The sequence below is a fragment of the Solanum pennellii genome, chromosome 10 (genome assembly GCF_001406875.1).
Source record: "Solanum pennellii chromosome 10, SPENNV200".
NCBI lineage: Eukaryota > Viridiplantae > Streptophyta > Magnoliopsida > Solanales > Solanaceae > Solanum > Solanum pennellii.
This window is the reverse complement of record NC_028646.1, coordinates 62687060-62700766: the sequence shown is the minus strand read 5'-3', so window position 1 is coordinate 62700766 and position 13707 is coordinate 62687060. Positions and strand designations below refer to the sequence as shown.

The 13707-nt window shown below is 30.4% G+C and overlaps 1 protein-coding gene and 1 pseudogene across 1 annotated transcript; one reads left to right on the top strand and one right to left on the bottom strand.

The window, feature by feature from the left end:
- The first annotated feature begins 5001 nt into the window (after nt 1-5001).
- LOC107032698 (ferredoxin--nitrite reductase, chloroplastic-like) lies at nt 5002-7622 on the top strand. The gene is made up of 4 exons (XM_015234272.2): nt 5002-5540; nt 5604-5958; nt 6063-6351; nt 6619-7622. Exons 1-4 carry the CDS (start codon nt 5168-5170, stop codon nt 7354-7356), a joined length of 1755 nt encoding a protein of 584 aa, XP_015089758.1. The 5' UTR covers nt 5002-5167; the 3' UTR covers nt 7357-7622.
- A 2165-nt stretch (nt 7623-9787) lies between these two features.
- On the bottom strand, nt 9788-11010 carry LOC107032709 (annotated as a pseudogene).
- Between the last annotated feature and the right edge of the window lie 2697 nt (nt 11011-13707).

Genomic DNA, 13707 nt, shown 5'->3' with positions numbered 1-13707 from the left:
TTTGTGACGGTCCGTCGTACCTACGACGGTCCGTCCTGCAGTTCGGTCGCGAAGTTCAGAGAGTCGATCTCAGTACCCAGATTTTCAGAGTTTAAGTGTTTTGGAACGAAGCCCCTCGACGGTCCGTCGTGCCTATGACGGTTCGTCCTACTTGTCGTCGAGGGTAATGAGAAAAGTAGCAGAAGAAAATTTACAAGTATGGGGCAACGGAATCCATCACGGGCCGTCGTGACCATGACGGTCCGTCGCGTGGTCCGTCGATCCAGTCAGTTTTTATCAAAATAATCTTACTGCTCGAATCGACTAAACATGTCGTTACACAAAGAAACAAGATGTTTTCTCATCTATGGTTGGAGCAGTTCCGCCTCTTGAAGAAGAAGCTTTTCAGTGAAATGGTCGATTCATAGGTGGAGATGTGGATCAAGTTTTAAAGAGGACAACTCTTCATTTTAGCTCTCTCCAAATTTTTATTCTTTTCCTTTGTAATTTCTCTTTATTTTAATTTTTAAACTAAAACCACAAACGGCAGGATTTTATTTATTATGCCCCCACCTAAAAATGCTATCACTGACGCTAAAACAGTGGCTTCTGGCATCGTAGGAATACTGGTGAAGTATTGTTTCCATAATAGTTAACTTTTGTTTCTAGTGCAGCTAAAATTAGTATTTTTTAGTGTACACATTAAAAATCATGTTTTACTCTAATAAAAATAAAAAATAGCAGATATTAAAAAAAAATTTGAAAAATATTTTCTAACTCACCAATTAAACATGAGAAAATAAATTAAAAATCTACTTGTTTTTCAGAAAAATATTTCTAGAAAAACATTTTCCTTCGTACCAAATACATCCTAAGTTTTTGTGAAGTTCTGTGATATAAAGTACAATAATAACATAATAGTTTTTTAATTCTATTTTAGAAGAAATTAATCCAAAATTTTGAATCATAATAAGATGATTAAATTTTTTGAGGACACACGATATAATTTATGATCTCGAAATTGATTTAAGTTAATATCTAATTACAAATCTTCTTTATTAAATCTTATTATTAAAGATACAAAGAGATAGAACTTGTAATTAATTTACTAACTAAACTCTTAACTTCATAACAACCCAAACAGTTTCTGTTACAAGTTACAAGTAAGATTCAATTAGTACACTAAGCAATATGGTTTGTACCTTCATGTGCCACTTGAGGCTTTCTTTAATATTAATACTCCATCGTTTCAAAAAAAATTGTCCATATCTTTTTTAGTTTGTCTCAAAAAGAACGATTCATTTTTTTGGCAACAATTTAACTTTAATTTTCCACGTGACATGTTTAAGACACAAGATTAAAGAATATTTTGGTACATTTGACATAACTTTGATTTAGAACCATAAGATTAAATAGTCTTCTTTCTTTTCTTAAACTCCATGTCAAGTCAAAGTAGATCATCCTTTTTTATACGGAGGAAATATTAATTAATACTTAATGGAGTAATTAAATAAAATATCTTCAGTTTAGCTCTATGTAATGTGCAATTGGACCTTTGGCTCAATGACATGTTGTGGCGGCTAGTTGATAAAGAAGACTCTTGGCTGTTCTTGGAGGCCAACAAATTTATTATTTTTCTACAAAAATATAATATAACGCACTTTCATCTTTTTCTTTACTTTTTGTCAAACTGCACAGTAACTGTATCTTCTATTTTGTACCTTTCGTGCTATTGACCATAGGGCTTACTATTAATTTTAAGCAAATTATGAGTTTTTCTTTTTTCAATTTTATCGTACTTACAGTTTTCTTAGCTTGAAAAATATTGTTGCGGAAGAAAACTAAGTGAATCTATTAATTTTTGAAGTTTTAGATGGGAGGTAACAATTAGAAAATTAATTGATGTAGTTGATGTTAGAAGATTATATATTAAATTGAAAATTTTACTTAATATAAGTGTATTCTCAGAAATCAACAAGATCTTCTAATAGAAATTAAAAGTCAAAAACTAATAAAAATAGATAAACAAAAATTTTACTGAAATTTTTGTTTAGTGTGTCCGATATAGGGTAAAATATTATTAAATATTATATTTTTTTGATATAATATTTATAGAAAAAGATAAGTTGCTTAAAACTAATAAAAAATAATTAAAAATGCCTTCCTTAAATCGAAAATAAGTCCTACAAGTATTATTCCTTTTTTTTATGTGTCATTCACTTCTAACACGTCTTGTTTTTACTTCTAGAGAATCGCTTTGTAGAATGTAACAGCAAAAATAATACATGCATTAACTCTTTATATTTTTCATACTATGTATAACTAATATTTCTCTTTTGTGTATTATGGTATTTATTGCTAATACCATAAATTTTTAGGTAATATAAGGGGTTTTAATGCATGCTTAGCATTATTAAAGGTCTCATTGCCCCTCAAAATCTTTTTACATCTTTATTACCATAATTGTGAAGGATATCTTAACAAATAAATATTTTTATGCAATGTATGAATACACAAATCAAATAATACAAAGAAATAATATAAATATTATTTGTACAAACATTACTAATACACTCTATTTAATATTATTATTATTATTATAAACTCTATAAAGTCTTATCCCATATCATCCATCCCCACCACCCCACAATCCTTGAAGTTCTTCACTTTCTTGCTTTCCATGTCTGGTAGATTATTGCTCTCAAAATTGTTATTTTCAGCTCCTAACTGCATTGTCTCCAATGACTCTTTTTTATCCATCTTAAACATAGCTACACCCAATTCCTCTGCAATCTGCATTCTGACTACCTTTTCAGCTTTTCTTGTAATGTTATGTCCACTTATGCATATTTGTCTAGATTATATATTAATATTTTAAATTTATTATCTTTTTGAATATAATATTAAGTACAAAAAATAAGTAAGAAATTTATTTATTTATTTAATAAAATTTATTTATAATTTTTTTAAAAAAATTTAATACTCGACAACATACTCAATAATTATTTTAATTCTTTTTAATCGAATGCGACTTTTTTTTGTTTATTATTATATATTAACTATGATTCTACGTTCCAACAGTACCGGGTGGCCCCCGTCAAGTAGGAAAACTGCGGCGACCAGTTTCGTGGTAACCAAGTTGTCGCTAACAAAACTTTTAGATAGTGATGATAGAACTATTCTTTTTTAAATATTAAATAGGGGTGTCAAAAGTAAACTCAAACGTAGATAATTCGTTCAATACGTTCATAATTTTAAGGGTTAGGGTCAAGATAATTTGAATTCTGTTCATTCTCAACTCATTCAAGATTAATCAATTTAAAGAGAATTCTCAATTGAATCCAATTCAATCTCCAATTTCAAACCGTTTTAAAACTTTTTATTAAGATATGTTCCTATATTAAAGGTATGAATTATTTATTTATTTAACATCTTTTTAGGATTTATCTATCTATTTATTAATTTTTTAACAAAAAATTCTTGAACGAAAATTTAAATTGTGATTATAAAAGTTAAATATCAATATGTTAAATTATTGAGATTAATTGGATCAAATTGGGCGGGTCAAGACCCAACTCGTTTTTAATTCATTTGAGCCCAAAATAAACTTGGGCGGGTCAAGACCCAACCCAATTTCTATTGAACCCATTTTAATATTTTCAATTTCAATCCAACCCGTCCATTTGACGGCTAATATTGAATCACATGAATTGTTAGGTGATGTTAGTGGTATAGCTGGATTGATTATTTTTAAATTTTTTACAATTATATCAATTTCTCAATTATCTTATTTTGTATGGTTAATATTAGATTTTTTTGACACTATCTCATCATCTTAAATCTCTCTTCATTATTAGTATGATTCGATTAATCTTTGATATTTGTCTAAAGAAAATATTATATAAGAATTACAAATAGAAGTTACAACATGAATACATGATATCATATACTCCTTTGTCCATTACTATTTGTCAGAGTTTCTATTGTTAGAATCAAATTATAAGAATTTTAATTAATATTTTAAAATATATTTTTTATCATATAAATATGCACACCTAAAATCATATTATCCATCTGGTAAATCATAAATCACATATAAAAACTAGAGAAAGTTATAATGGAAGAACAAGTAAAATATAAGTGTCATACATACACTAATACATTATACTTCACTTGCGTGTGGTTACCATATATCTTATTTATGCGTGAATAAACTTTTTTTTTTTTTTGCGTGCCAATACATTGTGCAATAAATTCTTCATATTTTAAATATGTATTATCATACATCTTATAAATCCACGAACTATAGCTTCATTTCATAATTATGAAAGAAACTATTACTCTATAAGAAAAACCACCTCAAGCAATTTTCTTAATATGTATGCTGTAGCCTTAATCAAAAGGCCACACGTCTCTTTCCTTGACCCATGGATGGCCCAAAAGGTTGCCCCTTTACTAAAAACAACCTCCCTAAGGGAGCTTCACATAACACACCGTTGACCTTTCTATACCCCACACTTTCTAAAATTTATATACTAATATTTCTTTTTAATATATTCTTAAACATACAATAACTTTTTAGCAATACTTTATTTTTACTTATCATATAATAAATTTAAGTTCATACTTACCACGTAATATATTTAAGTTCATAAGATTAAAAATATTATTATTTAGTTTTTAAATTTTCATATTAGATTAAATTAAATTGTTGTTTTCATAAACGTGGTACTCCTTCTATTTTCTTTTTTAGTTTATTTAAAAAAATAATAATTCCTTTTCTTTTTTTGACAACTCTTTAATTTTAATTTTCTACATAACATGTTTAAAATTACAAAATTAAAAGATATTTTAATATATTTAACATAAATTTAAATTCAAATTACAAAATTAAAAAATATTTTTTATTTTTTAAACTTTATTTCAAATCAAATTATATCACCTTTATAAACGGAGGAGTAATAACTTTGAAAGGATATCCTAGTCATTAGCACTTGTAATTTTAAAACAATAACGACCCTTTGGAACTTCCAAGAGTCCAAAAGCACCGTACCCCCCTACCCCACTTCACGACTACAAAAATGGTCTTACTTTCATCACCACCGGCACGATCACCGCTACCTCAATCGACTAAATTCTCAATTTTAAGTTGGTTTTGTAACTTACTTGTTCTTGTTAATTTGCCGAAATGACTTCTTTTTCTGTTAAATTTTCAGCTACTTCACTTCCAAATTCTAATAGATTTTCCAAACTTCATGCTACTCCACCGCAGACGGTGGCGGTACCATCGTCCGGGGCGGCGGAGATAGCTGCTGAAAGACTAGAGCCTAGAGTTGAGCAAAGAGATGGGTATTGGGTAGTTAAGGATAAGTTCAGACAAGGCATAAATCCAGCTGAAAAGGCGAAGATTGAAAAGGAACCAATGAAATTATTCACTGAAAATGGTATTGAAGATCTTGCTAAGATCTCGCTTGAAGAGATCGAGAAATCAAAGCTAACTAAAGAAGATATTGATATTCGCCTCAAGTGGCTTGGACTCTTCCATCGGAGAAAACACCACTGTAAGTAGCAGGATCATTTACTTATTCATTCGTCATATTAGTATTAATGTTTGTGATATTCAGATGGTCGATTCATGATGCGATTGAAGCTTCCAAATGGAGTAACGACGAGTGATCAAACTCGATATTTAGCTAGTGTGATTAGGAAATATGGAAAAGATGGATGTGGTGATGTGACTACAAGGCAAAATTGGCAGATTCGTGGGGTTGTGTTACCTGATGTGCCTGAGATTCTAAAGGGACTTGATGAAGTTGGCTTGACTAGTCTGCAGAGTGGCATGGATAATGTTCGAAATCCGGTGGGGAATCCTCTCGCAGGGATTGATCCTCATGAAATTGTAGACACAAGGCCTTACACTAATTTGCTGTCCCAATATGTCACCGCCAATTTTCGTGGCAATGTGGATGTGACTAACTTGTAAGCCTTTGCACTAAACATTTCACAATTTTGTGTTTTAACTTTATAGCTTTGATCGAGGTTAACTTAAAGCATCTGCTAATCAGATTTTTACGATATTGCAGGCCAAGGAAGTGGAATGTATGTGTAATAGGGTCACATGATCTTTATGAGCATCCGCATATCAATGATCTTGCGTATATGCCTGCAACCAAAGATGGACGATTTGGATTCAACCTGCTTGTGGGTGGATTCTTCAGTCCGAAGCGATGTGCAGAGGCAATTCCTCTTGATGCATGGGTTCCCGCTGATGATGTAGTCCCTGTTTGCAAAGCTATATTAGAAGCTTATAGAGATCTTGGTACCCGAGGGAACAGGCAGAAAACAAGAATGATGTGGTTAATTGACGAACTGGTGAGTAGCATTGCTTATTTGGTTTATGTTTTACTTGTTAAAAATAATAATTTGTCATTCGTATGGCCTCAATTGGAGTTGGTAAAGTCATAGCATACATGGTGTTGATAGGGAAACATGAGTTCCATGATGACATATTGGTTTTGAATAGAAGTGCTTACTAGTGTTAGCTGATGTAATACTATATCGCTTTATAGGCAGAACCAAACTTTTCGGTAGATGATCTAACCGGTATCATTTTCTCCCTGTTTAATTTGAATGATTCAGGGTGTTGAAGGATTCAGGGCAGAAGTTGTGAAGAGAATGCCCCAAAAGAAGCTAGATAGAGAATCTTCAGAGGATTTGGTCCTGAAACAATGGGAAAGAAGAGAGTACCTTGGCGTGCATCCGCAGAAACAGGAAGGATACAGCTTTGTTGGTCTTCACATTCCGGTTGGTCGTGTCCAAGCAGATGACATGGACGAGCTAGCTCGTTTGGCTGATGAGTATGGTTCGGGAGAGCTCCGGTTGACTGTTGAACAGAACATCATTATTCCCAACATCGAGAACTCAAAGATCGATGCATTACTCAATGAGCCTCTCCTAAAGAACAGATTTTCACCTGATCCACCTATTCTCATGAGAAATTTGGTGGCTTGTACTGGTAACCAATTCTGTGGGCAAGCAATAATCGAGACTAAAGCACGTTCAATGAAGATAACCGAGGAGGTTCAACGTCTAGTCTCTGTGACACAGCCAGTGAGGATGCACTGGACAGGTTGCCCAAATACATGTGGACAAGTTCAAGTTGCCGATATTGGATTCATGGGATGCCTGACTAGAAAGGAAGGCAAAACTGTTGAAGGTGCTGATGTTTTCTTGGGTGGCAGAATAGGGAGCGACTCGCATTTAGGAGAAGTTTATAAGAAGTCTGTACCATGTGAGGATTTGGTACCAATAATCGTCGACTTACTAGTTAACAACTTTGGTGCTGTTCCAAGAGAAAGAGAAGAAACAGAAGAGTAATCTAAAATCTTCAGAATGTACTTTTTATGATATTGAAATATTTCCAAGGTACAGGATTGTAAGTTAGTAAAATAATCAGAACATGAGATGTTGTTAACATGTTCATGTGTGGCATAGCATGATGCAAATACTTGTACTTGTTTCAAAATATAATCTCACTCTGTATTCTTTTGGAAATACTCATCCAAACTAAAAGGCTTTTGAATTATTGAATTCCTAATAATACATTTTTTAAAATGTAATTTGATATTCATTTGTTTCGATTATTATATTCTTAAAACACTTTCCTTACTCTCTCCGTTTGGTATTGTTTGTCATGTTGTGCTTTTCAAATGTCAATTTTGATTAATTCTCAAAGTTAAATTAGATCACATTAATTTAATATTTTTTAAACAAAAAAATTACATATTCTAAAATTATATAAGTACTATAAATTGCAATTTGTTACGTATAAATATGATTGAAAAAGACAAAGAAAGTATCTAATAAGTCGTGTTGGTATTTGAATTTGTCGTACCAACACAAAGGATGTCCGAGCAGGTATTCATAATTCTTGTAAAATTTCGTCACTTTTAAGTGCTATATTATAAATTTTTTACTTTAAAGAATGTACAAAATTTAAATGATACAATGAAAATTTTAATTTTAAAAATACAATACATAATATAATAATTTAAATATAAAAGAATAAAACATAACACAATAGTTTTAAAAAATTATTTTATAATTTAGTAATTTGGTAGCTTATTTTTAGATTTAACAATATTCAAAAAAATAAGTATACGGTCCATAAAATTATTTTAGTTGTGATTATGGTAATACTTGTTGATCTCTTTTATTAATTATTTGTAATTGTTCTTTAGAAATTTAAAATAAAATGCAATTTTAAATTAAATAAAAAAATTAAATTTTAAATTATATGAAATTATTATAGGGTGATTATTTGAAAAAGGGGAGAAATAATATTATATGAAAAAAATAATTTAAAAATTAAAATTAGGTGTCTGACAAAAGAAAAATAAGGCTAGAAATGCCCTAAAGAACTCCCTATTGAGATAATACTAAGATTGTGTAACAGCAAACAAATTACTTTACCAATGAGCATAGTGAAAACATCATAAAGCAAGACAATGACATATATTTAGTGTAGTGAACATTGCATCAAATAGAAAATTCTATTTTCTCCTCTGTCAATTACGCAGCCATCGCGAGTAGAGTAATTACCTAAATAATTATGTTCAATAGTGACAAGAAACATATATATATAGATACAGCTTTAATTGAAATATCAATATAGTATTCATGCTGTGCGAATTGTTTCAAGGGATTTATAAAAACAATAAATCAATATTCCCATCTTTCTAGGTGATAGAGCAATCACTACTAGACTCTATCGCTCTAAACTTAAATATTTGAGCTATTGGTGGAATATTGAATTTGTTTAATTTGAAGAGTATCTCAAATGAAATAATCATGCTTAAAAATTATCCTTAAAAAGATAAATGATCGTTATAAATAAAATTTGATTTCTTTTGTGATCGGAGTCCATCTCAAGTTGAAGTATCAAATCTCTATTTTGTATTGTTAAAAATATTAGTAATTAATTTGAACCTAAAAAGACTTCAATCATTTAACTTTAGCTTATCAAGGAGGAATCAGGTCAATTTTTTCTTAATTCGTATTATGCACTTACATACAAATTTATAGATAGTTCATCTCTTTTTAATTAGAATATCAAAAGTTTTTATTTTGAATTGAATTCCGTCTAGAGATGATGTTAGCAATCATGTGTCTGACACACCATTCCATTAAGTAAAGGCAAAAGGTTTTCTTTTAATAGAGAAGGTTATGGCTTGATTCGTGTTTCCTTGTCAAACTCTCAAGAATTTCAAAGATTTTCCATACTGTGCCTAATCCCAAAATTGATTCTAGACATATGATCATCAACGAGAAAAATAATGTTATAGCTAAACGGCGAAGGGCAATATCAGTCAGCCATAGATTTCAGTAACCTCAAAATTGAAGGCTTGGCTCCTTCACTCCCTCTAACACTCGTTTAGTAGACTTCAAGTGGAGTGCATAAACTCCTCTAGAAATAGAAATGAGTGCTACACAAGCTCTAATGTAAAGTACCCAACGGGCTAGCCTTATCTAAGAGGAAGAGAGACTTCATCTTGCTTTCTCAAGGTTTATCCTTTTGATTATTATCATGATGAATTTAAACAAAAACCAAGACAAACAGAAATAATTAAACAAGCAAGTAATGTATGATTTTTTTCTTCAACAGAAAACAATATAAGATGGTGATTTTTCCAAATGTCAGGAATAAACTTAAAATATGCCCACTATAATTTTGTTCACATAGATCGTACCAAAGATGTGTTATCTCTAACTTTCACTTTTAAATCTCAGTCATTTATCTCTTAATGCCTCATAGTAATGTTGTTCAATTAACATTTAATATACGTTTTTTTCTATAAAATAACAGAATACCATAACAACATTAAGACATTCTATTGAAGTTTGACTCTAGGCCCCCAATCATATTGAGACGATCCTACTCAATAGAAAAATAGCCTAAGCCTTGAAAAGAACGACTTAAATGTTCTTTTATCGAGTATTATGATCAAGACGCGGGCGAAAAACTAATTTAAACCATGGTACTAGCTAGCAAATATGAAAATCAGACAAACATTGTTTATCAAATCTTCTCATTAAAAAACTCAACTAGCCTTTTCGTCAATAGAGCAGCCTTCTCACAATTTGGTTCAAGCAAATGAAAAACATGATCCTCCCCTTGTGTCTCCATAATCTCAACCTCACCATTCCATCCACTCTTCTTCAATGCATCATAATAAGTCAAACTCCTCTCTCTTAGAAAATCCTTCTCCGCGGTAAAAACCATAACCTTTCGACAAATAAGACTTGATAGTAACCTAAGATGAGCTGCTGGATTCAACCTAGGATCATCAAGTCCTTCACACTCTGGAAAAATAAACGAACAATACTCATCAACTTCATCGTTACCGAAAAATGGATGGATTAATGCTATTCCAGCAATCTTAAAACCATCCCCTAGTGGCTTTTCACTAGCACTTGCTCTAACAACCATGTCATGTACAATGTTTGCACCCGCACTCTCACCAGCCAAGAAAACACGTGAGAAATCTACGTGATCCTTGAGCCATGGCTCCATAACTGTTTCTTCTGTTAATATAAGATGATCACACATTTCAACATGTAAAGAAGTCCATCTAATGACGGACCAAGAATCATCATAAACGTAGGTAAAAGGTGCTCTGGAGCTAGTCTATAATCAATGGATATCGCAACCACATTGGCCTTAGTAACTATAGAGTGTAGGTACTTATCATGCCCTGATGAAAAAGCTGATTCTATTGAAAAACCTCCACCATGGATGTATATAAGGAGAGGAAACTTTTTTTCTTTTTCGGTTATTTTGGGAAGATAAAGGCGAGCTGAATTGTTATTGACATCTTTAGATCGAACTCCAGTATTGAAATTATCTGATGGATGAACGTAGACATAGTTATGAAATCTTTCGACTCTGCCATCTTTGTAGACACGAAAGAAAGGGGGAAAATCATGGGCTATTTCATCTGTTGGCAATGAAACCATGCTGTGATATTAAAGCTTGAGAGTATATAAGCAGAATTCGCACTATATATTTGGATTCGAACCCAGGTCTTGCGAATGAATCCTCTAGCTTATACCAGCAGCACAATGACACTCCTATGCTTTTCATGGTTGCACGGTTAATTATATCATAATTTCTGTTAGTTTCTCAAGATACATATACATATTAATACATTATTCTGTCTGAAGTTAATGAGTGCACGTGCATTCCTACCTAGAGGGTTTGGGTCCGCCTCTGGGCCATCTCCACCATAAGGCCATTAAAGTAATACTTAGGGCCCCAAATCTTACGTGACTATATTTTGTTGATTTATTTATATCTCGATAATTATCAAGAACCAACATTATTATTCTTATATTTAACATTTATATCGCCTGCTGATTTTTGTTCTCTCATTATTGAATATTCTTAAGTCTATAAAAAAGTCAAACCTTTTGTATTATGCAAAATCTATTGTTATGTGTTTATTAAAAAAAAAGCAAATTTATTTTTTGGTGTATTCTTTGAATTTCAAGCACTGCAATAAATCAAATTTAATATTATTTTATCAACTTATTATCAAATTGAACGTAACTATTTCAGTATCTTTATATTATCTTTTAAATCTTTTGAGTCAGATTTTATTATTCTTATTTTATAATATATTTTTTCATAAAAATTTTCATAAGGTTCGCATACATCTTAATTTCTTAAGAATCTACTAATAAAATTATATTGAGTATGTTATAGTTATTACATTTATATTATATATGATAACTAAAAAATAAAATCTCTTATAAAATTTGATTTTAGGCCTCAAAACTTATTTTGATGCTGAAATTTATGATTTCTTTGACACTGACTTTATTGAATTCAGCGTAAGCAAGTTCAACAAAGTAGCATGTCATGTTTGAATACAAATACAAGCTACAGAATAAGTAATTTCAATAATGCTAGTAGCATGTCGTGTTTGAATATTATGTTATCATTTAGCAACGAGTACAAAAATAATGTTCAATAAAATATATAATAATTTATATTAGTTAAGCGTATATTGATAAACAAAGATTGTTTTTTATTTATTGTTTAATTGAGTGTATTAAAATAGCATGTATTACATATTTTTTTTTAAAAAAAATATTTATTTACGAAGATATCCTTCACAAATGTGATGAAAAATATGAAGAAAATATTTTTAGGAGCAATTGGGTATTTACATTAAAACTCCTTGCATTAATAATACCATGAATTATCATGTATTAATAATACATATGTCAATACATAATCAGGAGCGACTCAACCACATTAATAACCTAAAATCAAAAATAGATTATAGAACTTAAAAGGTTTTTTTCAGAGTTTACTCCCTTAGGTTTTCTTTTACAGATGCAAAGTTGTTAACATAATTGAATTATTTTTGAGATACAAAGTCATTTTTCTTAATGAAAAGGTTTACTTTTCTATGAATAGTACAACATTTGATTCCATTGTTTAATTTCAGGCAGTGCAACATTTGTTTCCATTTTTTTTAATGAAAAGGTTTGTCAATTTTTTTTTACTTGAGACGAAATTAAAAAATAATAATTCAAACCTTATATTATCTTTAAAAAGTATGTATAATATATCAAAATCTTATGATCGTAAATATATTATATGAAAAATTAAAATGAAAAAGTTGACAAAAAAAGAATATATATATATTTTTGAAATAAAACCAAAAAAAGACAAACGAATGAAAATGATGTAGTACCAAAGCCTCAATAATTTTGTTAGAAAATCATATAGCCTTCGCTAATGACCAACAACGCTAATCAATGTGTGTTGCCCGTCTGACAAATGATATAACATAAAATTTAACTATGTTAAGAAAATGATAGGTGATAAATGTTGCAAATTTATATAGGGAATAAAAGGAAACTTTTCTATAGAAACTGAAATGAAAAAAAGTGAAAGAAAATGTTTGAAAATTGATTATAAGTGAATCGACGAAATTGAAGTTTGACAAAGTGATTAATAAAATTGAAATGTTGGAGAGAAAGTGGTTTAATAATTAAAAATCAAAGACATCAAATTTATAGGGTACCAGTATTGTTGATGTTTTCTTGGATTTCAGAATATAGAGCGACTCGGGAGATGTTTATAAGAAGTGTATTTCCGTAAAGATTTCGCACCAATGATTATCAAGTTATTAGTTAATAACTTTAGCGTTGTTTCAAGAGAAAGAGAAGAAACGAAAGATTAATCTAAAAGTTTAAGAATTAGCTCGTGGCTTTAATTAATTGGATATTTGTTTTTTTATTTAAGAAAGAAAAGGATTTTATATATTTGATATGAAGGTTTATCCATACAAAAGTGAAACTAGTTTATGAGATATAGTTCCATTTACATCTCTTTCGAGATCATTTGTTACAAGAGAAGGAGATATTGCAAAAATATATGGCTGATTGTATATCATGTTTGGATCCTTCCGTATTTAGCTAGCGAGTCTGCTATTATATTAGCCTTTCTCGGAATGAGCTTCAGGGATGATTCTTCCTTGTGTATTAGCAGCAACTTACGATCCGTGTGTATATATGTGAGTACATGAGGCAATTGCTATTCAAAGTGTTAAGTAGTCACTAAAAATCAGTTTCCGCCAGCACATGTTTTGAAGTTACTATTGTTTTTTGTTATATTTAATCCATGTAACAATACCAGTACTTCTCCATGAAGGG

Excerpts from the sequence above, each read along its gene's own strand:
- LOC107032698 (XM_015234272.2), top strand. The coding sequence starts at position 5,168 with ATGACTTCTTTTTCTGTTAAATTTTCAGCTACTTCACTTCCAAATTCT. Across the intron at positions 5,541-5,603 it reads CCATCGGAGAAAACACCACT|ATGGTCGATTCATGATGCGA; the intron begins GTAAGTAGCAGG and ends TGTGATATTCAG. Across the intron at positions 5,959-6,062 it reads AATGTGGATGTGACTAACTT|GCCAAGGAAGTGGAATGTAT; the intron begins GTAAGCCTTTGC and ends ACGATATTGCAG.